General features: G+C 41.9%; 1 protein-coding gene and 1 non-coding gene across 3 annotated transcripts in view; both read right to left on the bottom strand.

Moving 5' to 3' along the window:
- SH3GL2 (SH3 domain containing GRB2 like 2, endophilin A1) overlaps window positions 1-26,124 on the bottom strand; it is a 225,754-nt gene that overhangs the window by 12,852 nt on the left and 186,778 nt on the right. For both annotated transcript variants that reach the window (XM_061425216.1, XM_061425217.1), the window contains exon 4: window positions 1,507-1,650. In XM_061425216.1, the coding sequence (XP_061281200.1) occupies window positions 1,507-1,650 (144 nt within the window). The remainder of the gene's footprint in view (window positions 1-1,506; window positions 1,651-26,124) is intronic.
- On the bottom strand, window positions 3,795-3,901 carry LOC133253512 (U6 spliceosomal RNA). Its single transcript, XR_009738309.1, has one exon. It is a non-coding gene; the product is annotated as a U6 spliceosomal RNA (small nuclear RNA).

Raw genomic sequence — 26,124 nt, forward strand, 5'->3', positions numbered from 1 at the left:
ACGACTGAGCAACTGAACTGAACCCTCCTTTGTAAGTACTTGTGCATATGTGCTAAGTCACTTCAGTCGTGTCTGACTCTTTGTGACCCCATGGACTGCAGCCTGCCAGACTCCTCTGTCCATGGGATTCTCCAGGCAAGAATATTGGACTGGGTTGCCATGCCCTCCTTCAGGGGACCTTCCTGACCCAGGGATTGAGCTCATGTCTTACGTCTCCTGCATTGCTAGGTGGGTTCTTTACCACTAGCGCCACCTGGGAAGCCCTCCATAAGTACTTGTGTGTGTGCATGCTAAGTCGCTTCAGTTGTGTCCAACTCTTTGTGACCCCGTGGACTGTAGCCTGCCAGGCTCCTATGTCCTTGGGATTCTCCTGGCAAGAATACTGGAGTGGGTTGTCATGCCCTCCTCAGGGGATCTTCCCAACCCAGGGACTGAACCCATGTCTCTTACATCTCCTGCATTGGCAGGTGGTTCTTTACCACTAGCGCCTTCTTTATTTTTATCTATTTATTTATTTTGGCCACACTGCGTGGAGTGTGAGATCTTAGTTCCCTGATCAGGGATCAAACCCATGACCCCTGCAGTGAAAGCAGTGATTCTTAACCACTGGACGCCCAGGGAAATCCCAAGTACTCACTCTCCCCTAGAGGAGATCTGTTTAAGGTCAATATATTCAGCAAAAACTTGGAAGGGAGAGCAGGGCTCAATCAGGAAGGACAGTTATTTGCTGTGACCTCACATTGTGAACAGAGAAGGCAATGGCACCCCACTCCAGTACTCTTGCCTGGAAAATCCCATGAATGGAGGAGCCTGGTAGGCTATAGTCCATGGGGTCGCTAAGAGTCGGACCTGACTGAGCGACTTCCCTTTCACTTTTCACTTTCATGCATTGGAGAAGGAAATGGTAACCCACTCCAGTGTTCTTGCCTGGAGAATCCCAGGGACGGCCGAGCCTGGTGGGCTTCTGTCTATGGGGTCGAATAGAGTCGGACACGACTGAAGCGACTTAGCAGTAGCAGCAACGCATTGTGAATGACTGAAAACAGAAGGTGGTTAGTATGGTAGCTGAGGGTCCAGGGAGAGCGAGGTAAAGGAATTCGCCAGGGGTGTCACATTAGGTACCCTACACAGATGAGCAGAAGCTAAGAAAAAGCTTGTGCAGTGGGGTGTTGACCCGTCGCTGAGTGCGGCAGCTCCCTCTGTCTGAGTGCTCAGTCACTGCCAGACACACACAGTGGTGAACATCCAGGCCTCTGGCTGTGTCTGCCAGCTATGGTAATGATGGGATCTTATGAGGAAGAAAGAAAGTGAATAAAATTTCTAAGACAAATGACACTAAAAATGACAAAGCAACTCTGAAAACAAATAAGGGGCCCATGTGTACAAGACCCACAACTGAGTATCAAAATATAAAATGGTCTTAATTATTTCCTGCAGGGCTTTTTCCAGTGGCACTAAGATCCCCAGGACAAATGAAAACTGAAAATGTGAGGAAGCACACGTTACCAAAGTTGCAGTCATCTCCAAGCTCTCTTCCAAACTTGAGCATGGCCTCTGCCAGCAGTGCCTCTGCCTGGGGGTAACCTGGCCCTTTCTCCTGGCCACGGATTTTCGACATGGTGTTGATCATGCTGAGTTTGGCTCTGGAAGCTGCAGGCAAAGAAATAAGAGACTGTCAAAGTAGGCAGTGTGATGTAGGAAAAACAGGGCTGGGTAGAGAAGCAGGCCTTGAGCAGACTCTAAACCAGTTCAGCTACTGAAAACTGTACCTTCACCAATGTCCTCATCTATAATATGTGCAGGTTGGTCCACAGATAAAACACAAGCATGCCCTTTTCATCACTAAACTCTCCCTTTCTTTCAGAATCTCATGAGGAACTTAACAGCAAAAGCAAAGCTCTCCAGGTGAAGGTCCCATCTTTGTGTCCTCCTGCCCATCTTCCCATGTCTTCTCTTCACTGCTGTGGTCATGCAGTTCTTCTGTGGACCTGGGAAAGCACTTAAAAACCATGGGGTTATATGATCTCTAAGTTCTAGGATTCCACTTTTATATTTCAATTCTAGGAGCCTATGGACTGAAGTAGGAAATTCATTGTTAATTCTTGCAACGTGGGCCTTCTGCCATGTTTCACTTAGACCACGTATAAAATAGAACTATTTGGAAAATCACTTCTTTACTAAGATTATGACAGTAAACAGACCCATGAAGAACAGAAATACTGTGTTCATTAAAAAGACTTAATTACTTCACTTGAACATAACTGCTTCGGAAAATGAGTTTTGTGCCACAAAGACAGCATTTCAATTTCTTTTTTGCTTTTATTTTTATAGGACAAGTGCCTAGAAGGTAAATCCAGTTTTCATGGAAGAAACAGCTTTATTAGGACACTGTTAGACCCAATGATTAACTTGATGCTATGGTTTTTCAGGTTCATTTTCAGAGTTGGGACTGCATATTAATGTAGGATTCCATCTGCAGGGCAACCCCTTACAGAATCCCAGCTAATGCATACACTTCCAGTATTTAGTGGCTGACATTTCATCTTGAACATTAGGTTCAAATAGGGTTTTATTTAAACTTTGGGCTTCAAAGGTTGAATCTGGAGACAAGGAGAATTATTATGAGAGGATCCCCTTCTAAGCCTGTCCCAGGGATATTATAATGGACAAGACACCTATGGTCTCTACCTTAACAAAGCTTACAAGGTACCATCTATTTTAAAGGCAATTAGAGTGAAGCGTATATACTAAATGTCATGCAGGGAGATTATAGCAAGTCACAAAAATATAGCAACACCCTAGTTTGTATGGGTGGGCCCTGCAAAGAAGGTTTTGGGGGAGAAGCATCTTTAAACTTTGAGTCACATAATGATTAGCAGTGAGTCCTGCTAATAGCAATATGCAAAGCCTGGTGGTACCTGGAAAAATATAAGAATATAAAAATCACATTTTCTTTACTCCTCATAGAAAAGTGTATCATACATAGTTTTAAAAACTGAAAATGTCATATGAAAACACATTTTTTGGGGGGAATAATATCATTAGAGTTTATATTCAAAGATTTTTCTACAATAAGCCTTATTTGAAATCCAGGAAAGACAGAGTCCCTGACAATGTACTCATAGTACAGTGAGGCATCAGATACGCAACAGGGGCAGCAAATATGATAAATGCACCACACACACGGTATCAGGGGAACACAGAGAAGGAATAAGAGCAGCACGAAGAAAACTGAACTAAGCAGACGCCAGACAGTAAGAGGGAGCACATGAGTAGAAGGAAAGAAGATAAATGGAGATGAAACAAACAGAGTAAGGAAACCACACATGGTGGTTAATCCTTTCAAATCCTGTTTTGACCATTTCACACTCTAAAGATTTATTCCTTTTAGGAAAGCTGGTTACTGATTTGTGCTTATATCTTGGTTCTGCTGAGACCTGTCTTCTGGTAAGTAATTACCTGGAGTAATTGTAATAGTTAAATATACTGTAGCTGATTTCCAGATTCATCATTTTGAATGTCGTTCAATTGTGAAGAACTTTATTCTTCCACTAAGTACTTAAGAATATCTTAAATATGTTCTACATTTTCATGCTAGGGGGGAAGAAAACCATGTTCTGTTAGTTTATCTATTCTGTTAATTTATCTATTTCTTCAAATGAAAATATTTACCTAGTGATCCATATATTTGGAGAAATGGGCTTTTAAATTTATTCACAACTATTAAGTATTTTTAAGACTCTCGGATTAGTAAGCTTCTGTGTTCTTGAAAAACATCATCAGATCTCTAAACTTTTTTTTTTTTTTGCTTCACAAATTTGCGTGTCATCCTTGTATAGGGGCCATGCTAATCTTTTCTGTGTTGTTTCAATTTTAGTACATATGCTACCAAAATGAGCACTAAATTAACCATTTTTAAGTGTTAACAAGGGTTTTTAAATGATTTTTAAAAGCAGTACTTTAAGAAACAGAGAGGAAGCCTGGAAATTACAAATTGAAGACATTAGAATTCCTATAATCTCAGTCTAGATAGCATCACCAAGTTGGATGTGCTCCTAGGCACCTTTCTCTTGTCTGCTGCTGCTAAGTCGCTTCAGTCGTGTCTGACTCTGTGCGACGCCATAGACGGCAGCCCACCAGGCTCCCCAGTCCCTGGGACTCTCCAGGCAAGAACACTGGAGTGGGTTGCCATTTCCTTCTCCAATGCATGAAAGTGAAAACTGAAAGTGAAGTCACTCAGTCGTGTCCAACCCTCAGCGACCCCATGGACTGCAGCCCACCAGGCTCCTCCATCCATGGGATTTTTCAGGCAAGAGTACTGGAGTGGGGTGCCATTGCCTAACTCCTTTTCTCCATATTATCTTTATGTTTGCCATACCTTTAGTTTTTCTTTCAAATCGTTACCATCTCTGTAACTCGGCCCCCATCTTTACTGTCTCACCTTCACTATTCTAGTTCAAGTTGCCCCCACTAAGTTTATTGCAGTAACAGCTTCTTAATAGCAACTTCTCCCCTGGCCCATGAAAGCAGGATACTGGTATGTTGCTCTGCATATCTCCTAGACAGAATTAGCATAAAGCGGTACATGCAGCAGATGTGTAACCCTGACTGCTGAAGGAAAGAATAAATGCATAAACAGACTACCTTGGAAATTCATACATGATCATGGCCGTGGTTTCCATAAGCAGATGCTGCTCGCCACAAATAGAGAAAGCCTATGCACAGAAATGAAGACCCGGTACAGCCAAAAAGAACTAAATAAATTATTTTTAAAAGCTTTAAAAAACCATTTTATATTTTAATTATATGAGCATATATTACTTCCATTATGAAGAACTAAATTTAACATATTTCCCACTTCCTTTTCCAGCAGGAGACCTAATTTAGTCGTGGAACTGGATAAACAATACTCACAGTATCTTCATAGTCCAGGCACTACTCTAACCTCATGGATCTTTCCACTAAAAAGTTCTACTGAAAACCATATTCAGTGGTGCAAAGAGAATTGGCTAGGAAGAGAGAAGTTCATGAGGATTAACAGGTGAAATGCCATCAAGGAAAAAACCCTCAGAGGCAAGGTCTCAGTGAGTCCACATGTAGGTGATTTCTGGAAGGAAAGGCATCAGGTGAACTGAAACAGCAGGAAGTGACATCAGGGTGATCAGAAAGGCTGATGCATCCCCCAGAGGGCTTCCACTGCTTTGCCTTCTGCTAAGAAAGGGGGTGGGGAGGGCAGTTTCTTTTTTGTCCTCAAAAATCCAGATTATCTGTTTAGGAAGAGAAATAGGGGCAGCCAAAGCTCGATCAAATCAGCTCCTGACTCTAAAGCGTCATCCGCAGCATCCCTTGACGCGCTTTTTAATTCTGGGCACAGCCGAAGGGAAGTCAAAGCTCTGCTGAGAGTAAAACAGAAGCTCTCGTCACGCTGCCAGATGGACTTATTCTCCTCTGACCTAAAAGTGATGTCCCTGTGAGTCACTGCTCAGTCTCTCCTAAGTAACCAGCATGGTAACTAACTGGAATGTGGAAAACCCAGAACTTCTGCTAAATCTAAATTTAAAAAAATTCACTTATTAATTCAAATGAACAGAAAAACAAACCATTAGATCTTGTCTCTCATGAAAAGCAGCATAGTACATTAAAATACACGTTAGTTTTGGCTCATTCAAACAAAGGAAAAAAATCCAGGCTTCAAATCTTGCTAGATATGTATCCCTGAACATCAATTCTTTCTGAAAGCAGTTATCAAGATTCAGTGATAAACAGCCAGAAGAGTAACTAGCACACACACACACACCCCATAGGCACTGGAAACAGGCGAAGGCACCCCCTTCTACCTTCCGTGTTCTTTTTCTAGGGGGATGTGTGTGTGTGTGTGTGTGTGTGTGCATGCACACTTGTGCGTCGAGTGTCCCACCACCAACCTGGCTGTAGGGGAAACTATATTTCCCAGAGCCCCTTCCCTGCATGTTTCCAAGCTAGAGCTGCTCCAAAGTGAGGCTGTACAAGATCTGGGAGGCAAAAGTGAAGCAGCAGCCACACACGCAAGCCTAGGATGAACCCCGGTGCCAGTGTGTCCTTGAGGTCATACTCTGTACCTAGCTCCTCTTCTCAATGTTGAGAATGTCGATTCTGGTGACCAAGAGTGCCCCCAGGCCCACCACAAGACTGTGCTGCAAACTCACAGAGGGGGTGAAAGAGCCAACCAGCTTCCACAGCTCCTTCCATGCCAGCTGCCCTTTGCAGTGCTGCTGCCAGAGCTGGGCCTGCCCACCCTCCAGATTCCCAGAAGTTTGTTTGCCTGGGTCAGGGCTGGTCAGTGAACTTTCTCTGATCCTTAACCCCACTTTTTTTTACCTTTACTTACTCAGCTCTTTCTACAAATATATAAGCTCTAGTTCCTTTAATAAATCTCTTAGTCCATAGTATCCACTATGGCTTTGCTTCCCTTACTGAATTCTGACCAATGCGGTGGCTGATGGTCTACTATCTAAACTAACAAAAATTTATGATCTATCCTTGATAGAGCCCTGAAAATAAGTCAATAAAATGACCATAAATATTTTAATTCCACAACTCTGTTTTCAGGACAGACATAAAAGAAAATAACTGTAGGTGGGAGTTAGCTGCTAATAGTGGGAAGAACTTTTCCAGTGGTCATGTATGGATGTGAGAGTTGGACTATAAGGAAAGCTGAGCGCCGAAGAATTGATGCTTTTGAACTGTGGTGTTTGAGAAGACTCTTGAGAGTCCCTTGGACTGCAAGGAGATCCAACCAGTCCATCCTAAAGGAGATCAGTCCTAGGTGTTCATTGGAAGGACTGATGTTGAAGCTGAAACTCCAATACTTTGGCCACCTGATGCAAAGAGCTGACTCTTTTGAAAAGACCCTGATGCTGGGAAAAATTGAGGGCAGGAGGAGAAGGGGACTACAGAGGATGAGATGGTTGGATGGCATCACTGACTCAAAGGACATGATTTTGGGTAGACTCTGGGAGTTGGTGATGGACAGGGAGGCCTGGCATACTGCAGTTCAAGGGGTCACAAAGAGTCAGACATGACTGAGCGACTGAACTGAACTGAAGTGGGAAGAACACTAGAAAGGACAGTCAGTTTAACAAGGTGGGATTAAGACACAGACTTTGGAGTCAGATTGTCTGAGTCCAAATTCTGGCTATATTTCTTGCTGGATGATTTGGGCTTCAGTTTCCTCATCGGTAAAACAGTACTTCCCCCTTCTTGGGTTAGGATGATGTAAGGATTAGATGATATAATGTATGTCACAATGTTGGTACATGATAAATATTCAATAAATGTTGCCTGTTTTTATGAATATCAGACATGCCAGTAAGTTCCCTGTGGGATTTTGTGTGAATTACTTTACCTCTCTGAGTTTCAGCTTCTTCACTGATAAAAAGGTGAAAAAAAGGAGACAGTTGGATAATTACTAAAACTTTTCCAAGTTCTCTACATAAGGTGATTCTTCTTAGATAAAAGAATTCTCCAAGAAAGCCTTCAGCCACAGGAAACTTCAGCAGTTTTCTTAAGCTGCTAGGACTGTCCATATTCTTAGAATGACCTTCCCTCTCTATTTGCTCAACACAATACCAGGCACACCTTTTCTACAGTCATTCCCAATTACCCTTTACCTCTACTGCCTCTGAGTAGACATGACCCTTCCCTCATGTTATATCTCCACCATGCCCTGTATATACACTGCTAGCTCATATGATACTTTATTTCTCTCTCTTCTGCATGTCTGTTTGCTGCTCCAAGCTGAGAAACTACATCCTACTGAATTCTAGCACAGGGCCAAACATATAGCAGGCACTTACTAACTGTGGGCTGAATGATTTTATTTAAAAATTCTGACTTTTTATATCGTTTTCTGTATACATCATTTTTTCTAATCCTTAGAAAAGGCTTCCCTGTTCAAAAGCACAACAGTCTCCTATTGTGCTCTGAACAGAGTGAAAGGCTGCTGATAAGATCTAACTACACAGAAACTCTGAGGTCTGAAAGGATGATTTGGGAGAGCAGGTCATGTTGATGGCAATCTGGCTGATGTTTCCCTTACATACAACCAGATTTTAAGATTCGCGAGGCTGCTGGGTCTTTTCATGTCTCCTGACTTCACTCTTTAAAGTGCAGAAGGGTGGGACCTCATTTCCTTTTCCCTCTTATTATTAAAACTGGGTCACAGGAAGCAAGTCATCTCTCAACTACACCATGAAATCCTGCTTTATGGGAAAATGGTAAGAAGCTGATCACACAATCTCCCAAAATCAAGACAGAGGCTCTCATTTTTTCCAACAAAAGAGGGCTCCTATGCTAAATTATAAGCCCTAACGGGATAAAAAAAGATCAATAAAAATCAATACATAGGGGAACTGGAAACAATTATGTATCCCCCATTACAGAAAAATCATGAATTTGTACTCCCTGAGTGAAGTGAAAATGAAACTCACTCAGTTGTGTTCGACTCTTTGTGACCCCATGGAATTCTCCAGGCCAGAATACTAGAGGGGGAAGCCTTTCTCTTCTCCAGGGGATGTTCCCGACCCAGGAATCGAACCAGGGCCTCCCGCAATGCAGGTGGATTCTTTACCAACTGAGCTATCAGGGAAGCCCTGATTGAAGAGGTATTTCCTAAAAATCAGCTTTCTAAAGATTTTTTTCACTAATTAAATGAACAAAACATTTATTGTCTGAACAGGACTACGGCAGAGAGACTCTAAGAGAAATAAGGTCCAGTCTCTGTCCTCATGAGCTTACTGTCTAGTTGGAAAGTGATAGCACGCTTTACTCACTATGATTCCAGGCAGATTCAGGGCATACTGTGAGTAAAGATACAACGTATTCACATCACAGGATAGAGCGGTGAACTCTGTCAGAAGATTAAGGCCGGGAAGACTTGGGAAACAGGTGACACTCCAGCTGGGTTTCTGGAGGAGTGAGCTGTAAAGGGAGCGGGATGGGAGCAGCCACTCTAGGCATCTGCAGAGTGTGAGCAAAGGCATATGGAAATACCTGGCCCATCTGGAAACTCCAAAGTGTCTGTGGCTGAGGTGCAAGGTCAAAGAGAACAAGGTGAGTAGGAACCAGGTAGTGAAGGGCCCTGAACTGCAAGCTAAGGAGCTGAGATTCTCCTATCGAAGGTTGCTGACAGAGAGTTATTTAACATCTAGACAGTCAAAAGGGCTTTAATTCAAATTAAACTAAATTTAGATTTCGGGGAAAAGATTCCCATCATCATTGTAGGAAAAGTGGGATGTGGGAAGGGTCTTCCCCAAATGGGAAGCCACTGGAAGCAGGGAGACCCATGAGAACACTATAATTTAATAGATGAGTCCTAAGGAAACAGAGAAGGGGGAAGGAAATGAACTTTAGAGTCCTGTGGTGGGTAGCACTAACAGGACCAAGTAATTGATTAAGTGTGAAGAGGAAGAGGGGCATTTAGGCTGGTGTTAGGGCAAAGCAAATTAGAATTCTAATGGCGGCCATTAGAATTGCCTGAGGAGGTTTTAAACTATTGATTCCTTCAAAGGTGGTACTGGGTCAACTAGATTCCATAAGAAAAAACCGTGACTCTTAACTCCACCTCATGCTATATGTAAAATTAATTCTGCAGATCTAATTATGGACCCCAACATAGTACAACCTTTAAAAAATGATATAGGAGAACACATTCCTGACCTGTAGAGTAAGCAAAGATGTCTTAAAACAGGGCACAAAAACACTCTGTCATAAAGAAAAATATTTCTAAATTGGACTATGTTAAAATTGAGTACTTCTATTCAAAAGAAATCATCAGAAAGAATTAAAAGGCAACCAAAAAAAAAAGAGTTAAGATACTCAGAATACATGTATTCAAAACAGGACTTGTATCCAAAACATTAAAAGAAAAAAAAAAACTCATATAAATCATTAAGAAAAAGATAATCCAGTTTTTTAAGTGGGCAAGAAGTTTGAACAGACAGTTCACAAAAGAAGATATTCAAATATCTAATAAGCATTTGAAAGGGGCTCAACTTCCTTATTCACACATTGAAACATACCCACAGTAATGGTTAAAGCAGAAAAAAAGAAAAAAAACTTAAAAAATATCAAGAGTTCAGAGGATGTAGATGAACTGGAACTCTCAAGTTTTGCTGGTGGGAGTAAGAATTGGGAGAACATTTTGGAAAACAACTTAGCACTATCTATCTACAAAAGCTGAAAAGACACCCTGCTGCTGCTGGTGCTAAGTCACGTCAGTTGTGTCCAACTCTGCGCGACCCCATAGACAGCAGCCTACCAGGCTCCCCCGTCCCTGGGATTCTCCAGGCAAGAACACTGGAGTGGGTTGCCATTTCCTTCTCCAATGCATGAAAGTGAAAACTGAAAGTGAAGTCACTCAGTCGTGTCCGACTCTTCACGACCCCATGGACTGCAGCCTACCAGGCTCCTCTATCCATGGGATTTTCCAGGCAAGAGTACTGGAGTGGGTCACCACTGCCTTCTCCGGAAAAGATACCCTATGCCCCAGCAATTCTACTTAAAGGCATATATCTATCAGAAATCAGATCATGTACAAAAATGGGCTATTCAAAATAGCCAGAAAATAGGAATACCCAAATGTGTATCAGTGAGAAAACAGATAAATAAATTGTGCTCTATTCTTACAATGGAACAGCAACGAGAATGAAAGTACTACACCTATATACAGCAAAGACAAATATAAAGTTGAGCAAAAGGAGCCAGATCTGCAGAGTACATGCTCCATGATTCCATTTAAGCAACACTAAAACTGAAAGAACTGTATGGCATTAGAAGTCAGGGCAGCTCGCACCTGGACGGGCACTCATGGGAGGCCAGCAGTGTACAATTTCTTAGACTGGGTACCTTTACATGACAGTATCAGTTTGCAATAATTCACTGAACTATACACTTAGGATCTGAGCACTATACTTTCTTATATTGTAGATCAATGAAAAGCTCAGGGGAGAAAAAAAAAATCCTTGATGTTTGTGTCCTACTCCCAGATGTCTGAGTAATCGGTGTAACCATCTATAGTTTTTAAAATTCCTTAGGTGATTCTAACATACACTAAGTTTGAGAATACACTGCATTCCAATCTCTAGACTGAATACCTGGCTAGGGGATGATAAAAAATTGACATGATCCCGGGGAGACTCGGGGGAGGATGTATAGAGGCGTTTCAATTTCAGCAGGTACAAAGTCTAACAGAATATCCACAAGATTGGACTAAACATACAACTAAATACATGGGTCTTAAGCCCAAAAGATGGTAGATTATCTGAAATACCTGGATCTTTGTTTTTTCTTTCCCAGTTTTACTGAGATATAATTGGCCTATAACACTGAATAGTTCAAAGTATACAACATAATAATTTGATATATGCATATATCATGAAATGATCACTACAGGAATATGTAGCCTCACACAGTTACAAATTTTTTCTTCTTACAAGAACTTTAAGGACACCCAACTCTCTTAGCAACTTTCAATATGGTATTGAAAAGAATTCAAATCATGTGGTACTGTTAACTATGCTTATCAAGCTATACATTACATCCTTAGAACTTACTTATAACCAAAAGTTTGTACCTTGGCCAGGTTAAATCCCTGGGTCGGGAAGATCCCCTGGAGAAGGGAATAGCAACCCACTCCAGTATTCTTGACTAGAGAATCCCATTGATAGAGGAGCCTGGCAGGCTACAGTCTGTGGGGTTGCAAAAGTGTTAGACATGACTGAGTGACTAATACTTTTTTCCCACCCCCCACCTCTGGCAACAATCTGATCTCTGTTTCTATAAGTCTGGTTTCCTTAGATTTCACATATAAGTAAGAATTTTTTTGGTATGTATATATACATTCATAACATGCATACTACTCAGTCATAATAAATAAGGAAACACCTGGAATCTTGAAGGCTAGGCCATTAGATAAAAGAGAGAAGGGGAAGAAAATTACCCCAAAATCAAGATTAAACAAAATTCTACAAGTTTTCTTTTTCATCTGGCTTTATATTTGGTAGGTGAGAATACCAAATATATTTGGTAGGTAGCTTAAATTAGAGTCACCATCAATCAGGAGCTTTACCTAAACAATTTAAACTTAATCTTCACAACTATCACCAGCCTGTGGGTCTCACTGCATCATTCCGATTGTGGAGAGAGGACTGAGCTACATTCACAAGGTGAGGATGTAGAGACTCAGGGAGACAGGAAAATCTGCCCAAGTTCTCCTATGTTACTAGAGGCAAAGACAGAATTTAGACTCCTTTGAAGAGCCAGAAATAACCCCCAACTGCTTTCTAAACTGCTGAGAGAACCATCATTGAAGCAAATGCGTGACACTGCCCTCCTGACATGCTGTGCTTACTCCATTAATATTCTCCTAATTGGGCTCTAAAATCACTGCAGATGGTGACTGCAGCCATGAAATTAAAAGATGCTTGCTCTTTGGAAGAAAAGCTATGACCAACCTAGACAGCATACTAAAAAGCAGAGACATTACTTTACCAACAAAGGCCCATCTAGTCAAAGTGATGGTTTTTCCAGTAGTCATGTATGGATTTGAGAGTTGGACTATAAAGAAAGCTGACCGCCGAAGAATTGATGCTTTTGAACCGTGGTGTTGGAAAAGACTCTTGAAGAGTCCCTTGGACAGCAAGGAGATCAAACCAGTCAATCTTAAAGGAGATCAGTCCTGAAAATTCATTGGAAGGACTGACACTGAAGCTGAAGCTCCAACACTTTGGCCACCTGATGTGAAGAACCGCCTCACTGGAAAAGACCCTGATGCTGGGAAAGATTGAAGGCAGGATTAGGGGATGACAGAAGATGAGATGGTTGGATGGCATCACCGACACAATGGACATGAGTTTGAGTAGGCTCTAGAAGTTGGTGATGGACAGGGAAGCCTGGCATGCTGCAGTCCATGGGATTGCAAAGAGTCGGACACGACTAAGAGACTGAACTGAACTGAACTGAATGACCACTATGCCAGGGGACGCCTTATCAAGTCACATGGGACAAACTGTGTGGTTGAGCTCAGGAAGACCCCTGCCCAGTGAGTGCTGCAGAGTCTTCGGAGCAATCTGAAAGAAGGATCTTATCACTGTTGGTATTGTTTTCTGAGGGCTTTTTATAATAAAGCTATCATAAACTGGGTGACTTCAAACAGTCTAATTTTCTCACAATTACTGAAGCTTCTTCCCTACACTGACCCTATCCATCTCCTCCATTTGGCTGTTCCTCAGTTGCATTCTTTATAATAAATGGGTAAACATTAAACAAGTGTTTTTCTGAGTTCCAGGAGTCATTTTAGCAAATTAGCAAGCCCACAGAGGTGGTCAGAAGCACTAGAGGCTCAGGCTTGGGACTGGCACCTGAAATAGGGGGTCTTGTGGGAGGACTGAGTCCTTAGCTTATCTGATGCCAACTCCAGATGGACAGTGTCAGAACTGAGTTGAACTATACGATCCCGGGTAGTCAGAGAACTGGCTGGTATGGGGAGAAAAATATACACATACACATCTAGTGTCAGAAGTGTCTGCAGGCAGAGCATAGAGAAAATACAGTAGTTTTCCTTTTACAGCTCTGAAACAGCATGCAGCACACTCATATGAGCACTGAGGCTTTGATAGATATTAAACCTTGCAGAGATTGCTTTTCTAGAAAGGTTTCATAAAATGTCAGGACAAGTGGACCCCAAGCTTGTGAGGACAAGAAAACGTGGTGTGTTCTAAAGGAGTTTGGTCCCAAAGAAAGAGATGGCAGAAGATGGAGTGCTCTTTTACCTAGGCAGGGATGGGGTCGGGGGCGGGGGGCCGGGCGGAAAAGAGAGTCCTGATGTGGGGGGTTTTTTTTAGTTTCATTATCTAGGACTGAGCGACTCAATTGAACTGAACTGAACTAGGATTCAAAATCAAGGTTTACAGCAAGTAGAATTTCTGTAGCTCTGGAAATAAGCAGTCTCTTTGAAACAGGGAGGGGAATGAAGAGTCCCAGCACAAACATGAGCACAGAAAAGGGACTGAAGGCAAGCAGGGTGGTGAATGTGAGTGTTCACTGCAAGGGACAGGGATGAGGGCAGAGTCTGCACCTCATCTTTCTCCTCCCACCAAATGATCATGACGGCGGTGTTTACAAAGAAACCTTTCATAAATCATAAAAAGTACAATCTGTTTTAAAGTGCTGTAGAATGCTCTCAAGAGTAGCTTCTTTCTCTATTCAACTGGGATATTCCAAATAAGGAAACATATTGACAGGGTGTCTGTCACAACAGGGAGGAAAAAAAGCCACCCCAACCCTGGCTAGTGTTGATGAAGGCAGCTGACACACTCAGGCAGAAGATATGGCCACAAAATTCCAAGCCACATCCTTGTCTTCTAACCGAGAGCGGAAACCTAATGGATTTAGCATCCATCAGGGAATAAATTTTCTGGAAGCCTTTCACTTCTTTAAAGGACTGACTTCTTTTCTCATCTCTACCTACGTTACAGAAAACAAATCAAGCTGCCTCAAAGAGCAGAGAGTTTTATCAGACAAATGCTCAATGATTTGTACTAGTCTTCATAAATGCTACCATCTGTTCTGAAAATTTAGAAAAATCCCTGAAATATCTTTGAATAACTGAAGATCATGATGGCATTTCATCCCATAGCTATCATTTCAGTAATATCTACTATGTGAAATTCACATACATAATCTCTTTAATCTCCCCCCAAACACGAGAGACAGCTTTGGCTTCTCTCATTTTCCAGATAAGGAAAACGAAGCAGAAAGAAATGATGCAGTCGCCCAAGGACACGAAGCAACAAGAAGCTGAGGAAAAACCGAACCCTTGCTGTGTCTCAAAAGCCGAATGTCCTCCCATAATGCCACTCCGACTCTGGCTGCTCTATTACTTCTTCATTAAAATAGGTCAAATTAAGACATGTCAGCAGCAAGACGCAGAGCTCCAGCTATATTTACACTTGTTAGGTGTTTGAAAATCAGAGGTGAGGGAGTGTGATACTTGCTGTGATTCAGGAAGTAAGATGAGCACTGCCCCAGAGTGAAGAGACTAGAGATCTTTCCACCTGTGTGACCTTGGATGAGCCACCTAAACTTTGGACCTCTGCTTCCTCACCTTGAACCTGAGAAGACTGATTTTCAGTCTTACCTGATTTTCATAATTCCTTTCAGATCTAACAGTCTCTTTTACGTGCCCTCGAACCACTAGGATAAGTGAAACAGGTCACTTGTAAATAAGTACGTGGTATCTATCCCAGTGTACACAGAGCCTCGATGTAAAATTTCAAAACCAAATAAACTTGTCCTTTGCAAAACCATCGCTGAGATCAAAACCAGTAAGTCTTAGAACTTTAAACCTCCAATATAAAGATTTTAACTTTGTTCTATTTTTAACTCCCTCTTTACTCCGTTTTTGTTTCTACAAGAATGAAGACAACAGCCAGACTCTTTCCTAATGATCTGGTTTATGTGTATGGGTCTTAAGGTAATTTACTCTCCCTTATTGTAGAAAGTTAATAAATTTCATTATGGAAATTAATTACTAAATACAACAGATACTGTGAATAAACACTGGTAAAATTAAGAGGATCAAAGTGATATATTTAGATGTGAAAATACAGCCTCTTTTTGAAGATAAAAAAATTGAACTTGCATTTCCTGTGATGAAATCTATTACCACTGCCTACTAATTAGTGCAAGGACACGTGTTGTCAAAGGAATACAGGGACAGGGTTCAGACTGCAGCTTTTCCAAGAAGAGCAGGCTGACCTCACCCTCACCGTGCCTGGGTAAAGCGAGAGATGCTAATACTTAGTGACAGAAGTGTAGTGATGGTGAAATGAGGTGATACATGTAATCGAAGCAGGCACTCGACTCAATGTTAGTTCCTTTGCTCCCTTTGCCCACTTTGGCTGGGGAAAAAATGTAGATGATGACCACTGCATGAAAAGGTTCACCAAGAGCTAAAAATCTATTTACCTCCTTATTATTTATCAAAGCTCAATGATATCTTTAGTTGGAACAAAAAATTAAGTCTGAATTATATCAACTACATTTGTTAAGTCTTTTAGAGAGATTACAATTGGAATAGGAACATCAATCCCCAAATCACACTAAGTTAGATTTGGGACTTAATACTTGCAATGAAATGTATGTGATAAATAACACTTTAGCATATATTTCACGTTAGCAACCTATGATGATTGTGTATAATGGCCTAATTTTTCCAGATGAAATCTCAGAATATCTGCATGTCTGAGATGAACCCTCTGATGCTCCCTGCACCGTGAGCAATCTGTTCCCCAGTCTTGCACACTAACAATTATTAAAGGGGTAAAAGATTTATATGGTAATTAGGACATATGCAAATATCTTCAAACATTTGCAGTTTTTATTTTTGGAGTTAAATGTTAGAAGGTACTGATATTAAGAAGATATGGCAAGAATACACAGAAGAACTGTACAAAAAAGATCTTCATGACCCAGATAATCACGATGGTGTGATCACTGACCTAGAGCCAGACATCCTGGAATGTGAAGTCAAGTGGGCCTTAGAAAGCATCACTACGAACAAAGCTAGTGGAGGTGATGGAATTCCAGTTGAGCTATTCCAAATCCTGAAAGATAATGCTGTGAAAGTGCTGCACTCAATATGCCAGCAAATTTGGAAAACTCAGTAGTGGCCACAGGACTGGAAAAGGTCAGTTTTCATTCCAATCCCAAAGAAAGGCAATCCCAAAGAATGCTCAAACTACCGCACAATTGCACTCATCTCACATGCTAGTAAAGTCATGCTCAAAATTCTCCAAGCCAGGCTTCAGCAATATGTGAACCGTGAACTTCCTGATGTTCAAGCTGGTTTTAGAAAAGGCAGAGGAACCAGAGATCAAATTGCCAACATCTGCTGGATCATGGAAAAAGCAAGAGAGTTCCAGAAAAACATCTATTTCTGCTTTATTGACTATGCCAAAGCCTTTGACTGTGTGGACCACAATCAACTGTGGAAAATTCTGAAAGATATGGGAATACCAGACCACCTGATCTGCCTCTTGAGAAATCTGTATGCAGGTCAGGAAGCAACAGTTAGAACTGGACATGGAACAACAGACTGGTTCCAAATAGGAAAGGGAGTACCTCAAGGCTGTATTTTGTCACCCTGGGAGTTGGTGATGGACAGGGAGGCCTGGTGCGCTACAATTCATGGGGTCGCAAAGAGTCGGACATGACTGAGCGACTGATCTGATCTGATCTGAGGAAAGGAAAGGGTATGTTTTTTCTACTGATTTATACAAATATGCAGCTGTACCGGGGAAGCATGCTACTCTCAACCCAAATAATGGTATTTATAAAACACTTCTTTCCATGGTAGCAAAGCTCTGTTTGCCCCTGCAGAGTGGGAAGCAGCAGGGAGGTGTTTTAAGACAGAGCCGTGATACGCAGTCAGCATCCCTAAGAACCCATGAGATGGGACAGCGAACATCTCCCACCTCCACACTGGGTATTAGAAGGTACCAGAAGTCTCACAGTGTGCCCTGGGAAGGCAGGCAATTACATCCCAGGAGCAGAGAATGGTTCCTGCTATTTGAAAAGTACACAATCCTTTGTGGACTAGCATCATGAGCCTCTGCTTCATCAGGTTTTCAGAGCAGACAGAACTAAGAGATTGCTGTGGGGAGGGTCTTGTAGTGGGACTTTTCCCTGGAGGCCTTATCTGTGGAGGAATTGCTGGGTAAGCACCTGAGATACCCTGAGGCAGGGCTGCAGACCACTGGGAAGAGAAGGAGAGTGACATTTCTTGAGCCCTTACAAAGTTCCAGGCACTGTGCCAAGTGCTCTTCACTGTGACATGTTTCAAAGAGATCTTAGTCTCAGCACCAAGTGGACCTGTCCTACCACTCCCTGAGAGGTTCAGGGGACTCCATCCTAAGCTGAAAAGATTTGACAGGTTTTCCCCATCTACCTCCTGCTTCCAGGTAAAAGAGCCAAAAATGATAAAGTCAAATGGCTTTTGATTCCAGCAGACAGTGATATGCTTGAAATAGGAGCTCTGGCTGGGGAACAAATAGCCATATTGTATTAATTTTTCACTGTGTATCAAGATTCCATAAAGTTAGTGACTTCAAGCCACAGATTTATGACCTCACAGTTTTTGCAGGTTAGATGTCCAGGCACAACTTAACTGAGGCCTCTGTTCAGGGTCTCATAAGGTGACATTCAGCTCAAGGTATTGGCAGGCTGCCTTGTTTATCAGGAAACATCAGTGGGGATGAGTGTGCTCCCCGGCTCCCTCGGGTTGCTGATAAAATTTCACTTCTCTGTGGTAGTTTTGACTGATGGCCCTGGCTTCTTACTGGCTGCTGGCCACTGGCTACGCTTAGATCCTAGAGGCCACCCCTGACACTCAGCCCCCTCCTAAGACAGTCACAACATGGCAGCTTGCTTCTCATAGACCAGTAGGAGAATCCCTCTCACTCTAGTCTGCTAAGAAAGTTTTATATAATGTGATCTTGGGAGTAACAGCCCCCATTTTCGCCATATCATGGAACCTAATCAAGGGAGTGGTGAGTGGTAACCCCATTATGTTTGCCATATTCTATTAGTTAGAAGGAAGTCATCAAGATTCCACCTATACTCAAAAAGAAGAGATTGCTGCTGCTACTGCTAAGTCACTTCAGTCGTGTCCAACTCTGTGAGACCCCATGGACTGCAGCCTACCAGGCTCCTCCGTCCATGGGATTTTCCAGGCAAGAGTACTGGAGTGGGGTGCCATTGCCTTCTCCGAAAGAAGAGACTACCCAGAATGAAATCATTAGGGGCCACTCTAAAGTATGGGCTTCAAAAGGTGGCTCAGAAGTGTGGGCCCTGCAATGTGGGAGACCTGGATTTGATCCCTGGGTTGGAAAGATCCCCTGGAGAAGGATACAGGCTGCCTACTCCAGTATTCTGGCCTGGAGAAGTCCATGGACTGTATAGTCCATGGGCTCACAAACAGTCAGACACAACTGAGCGACTTTCACTTTCAGTTTTCTAGAGTATATTCTACACACACGGCAAGATTGAATGTGGCTTCATATTTTGTAGCATATAACAATGAAGACAAAATGGACTAAGGAGATAGTCATATGTGAATATGAATTCTGGTTCCTTTGCTGCAAGACTTTGGACAAATTATTTAATCTCTCTTGAAGCTTCAATTTTCTAATCGGAAAATAGGCACAACTATTATCTATATAAATATGAATGTGGTGTCAATAGCTTCAGCTCTTGTTTAATAGTTTAACCAATGTTTAATCTCTTAAATGTGAGATTATATGCACTTTTGTACTTTTTCTAAAGCAACTGTGAACTGTGAAATGTATTAACTGTGCATGACACCAAGTAGGTATTATATATACAGAGTAACAGGCTCTGATTCCAGCCTGTTCAGGTCTGCAGACCATGACTCCATCAGAAAGTTTAGCTACTCCTATAGATGAAGCTTAAATATAACTAACATGATTTGATTCTCTCATTCAGCAAATTAAGCACCAAATAAGCACTACTATGCTGCTGCTGCTGCTAAGTCACTTCAGTCATGTCCGACTCTGTGCAACCCCAGAGACGGCAGCCCATCAGGCTCCCCGTCCCTGGGATTCTCCAGGCAAGAACACTGGAGTGGGTTGCCATTTCCTTCTCCAACGCATGAAAGTGAAAAGTGAAAGTGAAGTCGCTCAGTCATGTCTGACCCTCAGCGACCTCATGAACTGTAGCCTTCTAGGCTCCTCCGTCCACGGGATTTTCCAGGCAAGAGTACTGGAGTGGGGTGCCATTGCCTTCTCCAACTACTATGCTAGGTGCTAGGTATTATCTATCTACCTATCTATCTATACACACACACACACACACACACACACACACACACAAATAGACATATTTCTTGTTTTTGATGAGTTTATGGTACAGTGGGAGAGAAAAACCACACTCATTCAATAAATAATGAGGGCACTCTTTGTATATTAGGGATAATAAACAGGAAAATGTCCTTACTCTTGTGGAGATTATATTCTGCAGAAATGTGGGTGATCAGTGGAATTTTTTTTAAGGTAAAATAGAGGACAATTTAAAATTTTGATAGAATATTAGAAGGGGATCTGAGAGTAATCAGGAAGGGCTATTTCAAATAGAGTGGCCAGAGAAGGACTGCACAGGGAGGTGGAATGACAAGAAAGAACAGCTATAATAGGGGCCAGGAGAAGAGTGGTTCAGGCAGAGGCACTTCCTGTGCAAAGGCCCTGAGGCAGGAATGAGCAGAACACGGCTGAGGATCAGCAACAAATCAGTAAGAGTGGACATCAACCCAGGCTTAGGGGCCAAGCAAGAGCCAAGGCCCCACAGCCAAGAAGTCTCTTCTCAGCTTGATGGGAAGCCACTGCAAGATAACAAGCAGAGGAACCACAGACACGATTGACACCTGGAATGGAATGAACTGGCTGCTATGTGGGAAACATAAGACAGGGGAGTAAGAATGAAGGCAATCAGGATACTGAACAAATGAAAACTTATACAGGTAAATATTTTGATAAGAACAATAAACAATAAGAACCAGCTTTTTGACTACAATGTACAAACAACAAGCCTACACTCAGGCCACTTGAATTTTAGTTGCAGAGATAAGTCACACCTTACCAAGTAAATATAGAATAAAAGTTTAAATAGTAACAAGGGCCTTGAAAAAAAATAAAACAGGGAAATGGCTGAGAATGAAAATGTTTTAGACAAGATGGTTGGAAAAGCCACACAAATAAGGTGATATCTGAGCAGAAACCTGAGTGAAGACTTTGGGAAGACCTGGAGACAAGAGGTTCAGGCAGGAGGTCTGGCGCAATCCCAGCATGAGGGTGCTAAGTGCGTGGGAGGAGCAGCGCAAAGGCTGGGGACGGTGACGTGAATGCACTAAGACAGAAACTGGTAGGATTACAGGAAACGAAGTCAGATCCTTGGATCCGCTAACCTACCATGAGGTTAGAGGATCATGTTATCTATGTCACCTTTCCATGTTATTCTAAATGGGGAACCACTGGAGAGATTTGTGGAGGGGACTCGGTGAAGGCGTCATGACGACACTGGAGTGGCCCTGACTCAGAAAGGGGACTCAGGGAATGCCTCTAGAGGAGGGATATTTAGGCTGAGGGAGGAAGGATGACTAAGACGACAGGGCTCACACACGGGGCAGGTGGGCATTCCAGGAAGAGGAAACAGTCAGTGCCAAGTAATCTGTTGTAATGTGTCCTCATGCATTTTCATTATTTTTCAGTGTCAGGATTTAGAAAAGCTAAAACTCTGGCTGTGAGACTCAGTACAGACTCTTTATTCTTTAAGTGGAAGATGGATATATTCATTTGTGTGCTTATTCAACAGACATGTTGAGGGCAAACAACACAGCAGGCATGATGCCAGGAGCCCTGAAAGACAAAGTGGTGAACATGACTTGGGTCCTGTCCTCCACGAAATACAGCAAATTCACCGTGTACTGGAGCCAAGCATTTGAAGGCGTGCATGCCAAACAATGCATGTACTGATTTTCAGCTCTACTGCATAATCACTGTATTTATGCATCTTTGGAAGGAGATGACTAAGAGGGTGGCCCATGGGGAAGAAATACAATAATTTGATGTAATAGCTTTCCAGGGATTAATCAGACATTTTTAAGTTAATAGAGGTAACTTTTATTTCTACAGGCAAGATTCCACAAATGAGGCTTGAAATTATTATTAAGAAGTTCTGAATAGACATTTAATGACTCTGACTTAATGTCCCAACCTCAGGCATGTGGAGAACCCTAGAATGTATAGCACTCACAGGAAAAGCACTTCTCTAGAGAACCAAATCTCGATGGGGCATGATGTTTTTCATGTTTCAACTGCTTTTAATCTACACATCTTGGAAGTTTATACAGCATGATGACATCAGGGTCAGAATAACCTTTCAGTGCAAACTAAAAAGGTCTTCTGTCATCACCACTCTGCTAAGGCTGGGAAGGAAACACAGGCAATCCCGCATGCCTAATGTTCTATGTCATGGGAAGTTCTCCACTACAGTGCCAGAAAATGGATCTGCAGAAAGCTGAGAAAAAATGGACATCAAATCAAAGATATCTTGATCCAAAATCAAGAGTCTATTTATCTTGAAAAAAGCAACCATCAATACGCATTAACCAAGAAACTAAATGTCAAACGCATATCAAAGTAGAATACAGAGTTTGAATGGTGAACCATCTAGTCCTGTGCTGACCATTATTGAACCATTGGACACACTGGGCTATGAGCTTTGACATGTTGTTGTTCAGTCACTCAGTTGTGTCTGACTCTTTTGTGACCCCCCAGACTGCAGCACGCCAGGCTTCCCTATCCTTCATCGTCTCCTGGAGCTTGCTCAATCTCACGTCCATTGAGTCAGTGATGCCATCCAGCCATCTGGTACTCTGTTGTCCCCTTCTCCTTTTGCCTTCAATCTTTCCCAGTATCAGGGTCTTTTATAATAAGTCAGCTCTCCACATCAGGTGGCCAAAGTATTAGAGCTTCAGCTTCAGCATCAGTCCTTCCAATGAATATTCAAGATTGATTTCCTTTAGGATTGACTGGTTTGATCTCTTTGTAGTCCAAAGGACTCTTGAGAGTCTTCTCCAACACCACAGTTCAAAGCATCAGTTCTTTGGTGCTCAGCCTTCTTTATTGTCCAACTCTAACATCCATATATGACTACTGGAAAAACCCCCATAGTTTTGACTCTATGGACCTTTGTCAGCAAAGTAATGTCTCTGTTTTTTAATATGCTGTCTAGGTTGGTCATAGCTTTTCTTCCAAGGAGCAAGCGTCTTTAAATTTCATGGCTGCAGTCCCCATCTGCAGTGATTTGGGAGCCCAAGAAAATAGTCTCTCACTGTTTCCATTGTCTCCCCATCTATTTGCCATGAACTGATGGGACTGGATGCCATGATTTTAGGTTTTTGAATGTTGAGTTTTAAGCCAACTTTTTCACTCTCCTCTTTCAGCTTCCTCAAGTGGCTCTTTAGTTCCTCTTCACTTTCTTCCATAAGGGTGGTATCATGTGCATATCTGAGGTTATTGATATTTCTCCTGGCAATCTTCATTCCAGCTTATGCTTCATCCAGCCTGGCATTTTGCATGATGTACACTGCATATAAGTTAAACAAGCAGGGTGACAGTATATAGCCTTGACCTACCCCTTTCTCAATTTGGAATCAGTCCATTATTCTATGTCTGGTTCTATCTGTTGCTTCTTAACCTGCATACATGTTTCTCAGGAGACAGGTAATGTGGTCTGGTATCCCCATGTCTTTAAGAATTTTCCACAGTTTGTTGTGATCCACACATTCAAAGGCTTTAGTGTAGTCAATGAAGCAGAAGCTGTTTTTCTGGAATTCTCTTGCTTTTTCTATGATCCAACAGATGTTGGCAATTTGACATGTGGCTAGTCCAAAAGAAGGGGCTTCCCAGTTGGCTAAGTGGTAGAGAGTCTACCTGCCAATGCAGGAGACACAAGAGACATGGGTTTGATCCCTAGGTTGGGAAGATTCCCTGGAGGAGGGCATGGCGACCCACTTCAGTATTCTTGCCTGGAGAATGAATACCCATGGACAGAAGAGCCTGGTGGGCTACAGTCCATGGGGTCACAAACAGTTGGACACAACTGAGTGACTGAGCCCACAACTAAGCACTGTCCAAAAGGATATGTTCAGTATGTATAAAACATATACCAAATTTCAAAACTTAGTATAAGGAAAAAAGTAAAATTTTCCAATGATTTTTAATATTGGTTAAAATTTAGGATATACCAGATTAAATAAAATATCATTAAAATCAATTTTACCTTTCCTTTTTACTTTTTTAATATGACTATTTAAAAAAAATGACTACTAGAAAATTCAAATTACACATGTGACTTGCATCTTATTTTTATTGGACATTGCTGATTTAGCATGCCTGCCATAGGTATCAGAATACTCACATAAGAAAATGGATTTATAGCTTCTCTGATGATCCATATGCTTAGATATCATGAGAATAGGGCCTCACAGTCAGTAGACATACACAGGACTTTTTGAGTTCAAATTACTTCTTATCTAAGCAGGTTGGGAATCTGTACTGGTTTACACTGTTCCTGTCAGAGTAATTTCACAGTCCAAGCTGGAAGACTTCACAGCTCTCTGTTCTCTGTCCTTTAAGCATTGCAGACCTGTGACCCTACTCACTTGTCCTTACCTCATCAGTTAGCCAGATTTCCAAAAGCATTTAGCTGTGAAGGCCTCTGGGAAGCTCTCTTCAGAGTATATGTACCTTGTGCTATTAAGATTGTGAGTCTCAGAGGGTAGGGGCCCAAACGTGGTTCTGTTATCTAACCCTACTACGTTGAGAATTGCATAGGTCTCTGTAAGAAAGTAAATGCATTTGATATGAAACTAGAACACTTTCTAACACCATACACAAAAATAAACTCAAAATGGATTAAAGATCTCAACGTAAGACCAGAAACTATAAAACTCCTAGAGGAGAACATAGGCAAAACACTCTCCGACATACATCACAGCAGGATCCTCTATGACCCACCTCCCAGAATATTGGAAATAAAAGCAAAAATAAACAAATGGGATCTAATTAAACGTAAAAGCTTCTGCACAACAAAGGAAACTATTAGCAAGGTGAAAAGGCAGCCTTCAGAATGGGAGAAAATAATAGCAAATGAAGCAATGGACAAACAACTAATCTCAAAAATATACAAGCAACTCCTACAGCTCAACTCCAGAAAAATAAATGACCCAATCAAAAAATGGGCCAAAGAACTAAATAGACATTTCTCCAAAGAAGACATACAGATGGCTAACGAACACATGAAAAGATGCTCAACATCACTCATTATCAGAGAAATGCAAATCAAAACCACTATGAGGTACCATTTCACACCAGTCAGAATGGCTGTGATCCAAAAGTCTACAAGCAATAAATGCTGGAGAGGGTGTGGAGAAAAGGGAACTCTCTTACACTGTTGGGGGGAATGCAAACTAGTACAGCCACTATGGAGAACAGTGTGGAGATTCCTTAAAAAACTGGAAATAGAACTGTCTTATGATCCAGCAATCCCACTGCTGGGCATACAAACTAAGGAAACCAGAATTGAAAGAGACACATGTACCCCAATGTTCATCGCAGCACTGTTTATAATAGCCAGGACATGGAAGCAACCTAGATGCCCATCAGCAGATGAATGGATAAGAAAGCTGTGGTACATATACACAATGGAGTATTACTCAGCCATTAAAAAAGAATACATTTGAATCAGTTCTAATGAGATGGATGAAACTGGAACCTATTATACAGAGTGAAGTAAGCCAGAAAGAAAAACACCAATACAGTATACTAACGCATATATATGGAATTTAGAAAGATGGTAACAATAACCCTGTGTACGAGACAGCAAAAGAGACACTGATGTATAGATCAGTCTTATGGACTCTGTGGGAGAGGGAGAGGGTGGGGAGATTTAGGAGAATGGCATTGAAACATGTATAATATCATGTATGAAACGAGTCATCAGTCCAGGTTCGATGCACGATACTGGATGCTTGGGGCTGGTGCACTGAGACGACCCAGAGGGAGGGTATGGGGAGGGAGGAGGGAGGAGGGTTCAGGATGGGGAACACAGGTATACCTGTGGCGGATTCATTTTGATATTTGGCAAAACTAATACAATATTGTAAAGTTTAAAAATAAAATAAAATTTAAAATAAATAAATAAATAAATGCATTTGATAAACTTGTTGGTTATATGAGTAGAGCTGATGGTCTGGGGAAAGGAGTTTTTCTTTCTCCCCTTTGTATTACAGCAGTTTTATCACATTAGCCATTGGCTATCAGCTGTGCTCCATGATTCATTTGTTCAAATATTCCAGTGTCATGAGCTGCCTGGAACAGAGCTGGGTGCTGGGGATATGGGTGGGGAAGGGTGGGGGCAAGGGGTGGGAATAAGGCAGGCAGAGTCTTGTCCTTACTAGGGAGAACAAACCAAAGCACACGTACACCACACAATTACACTAAGTGTGGC

The sequence above is a fragment of the Bos javanicus genome, chromosome 8, assembly GCF_032452875.1.
Source record: "Bos javanicus breed banteng chromosome 8, ARS-OSU_banteng_1.0, whole genome shotgun sequence".
Lineage (NCBI taxonomy): Eukaryota > Metazoa > Chordata > Mammalia > Artiodactyla > Bovidae > Bos > Bos javanicus.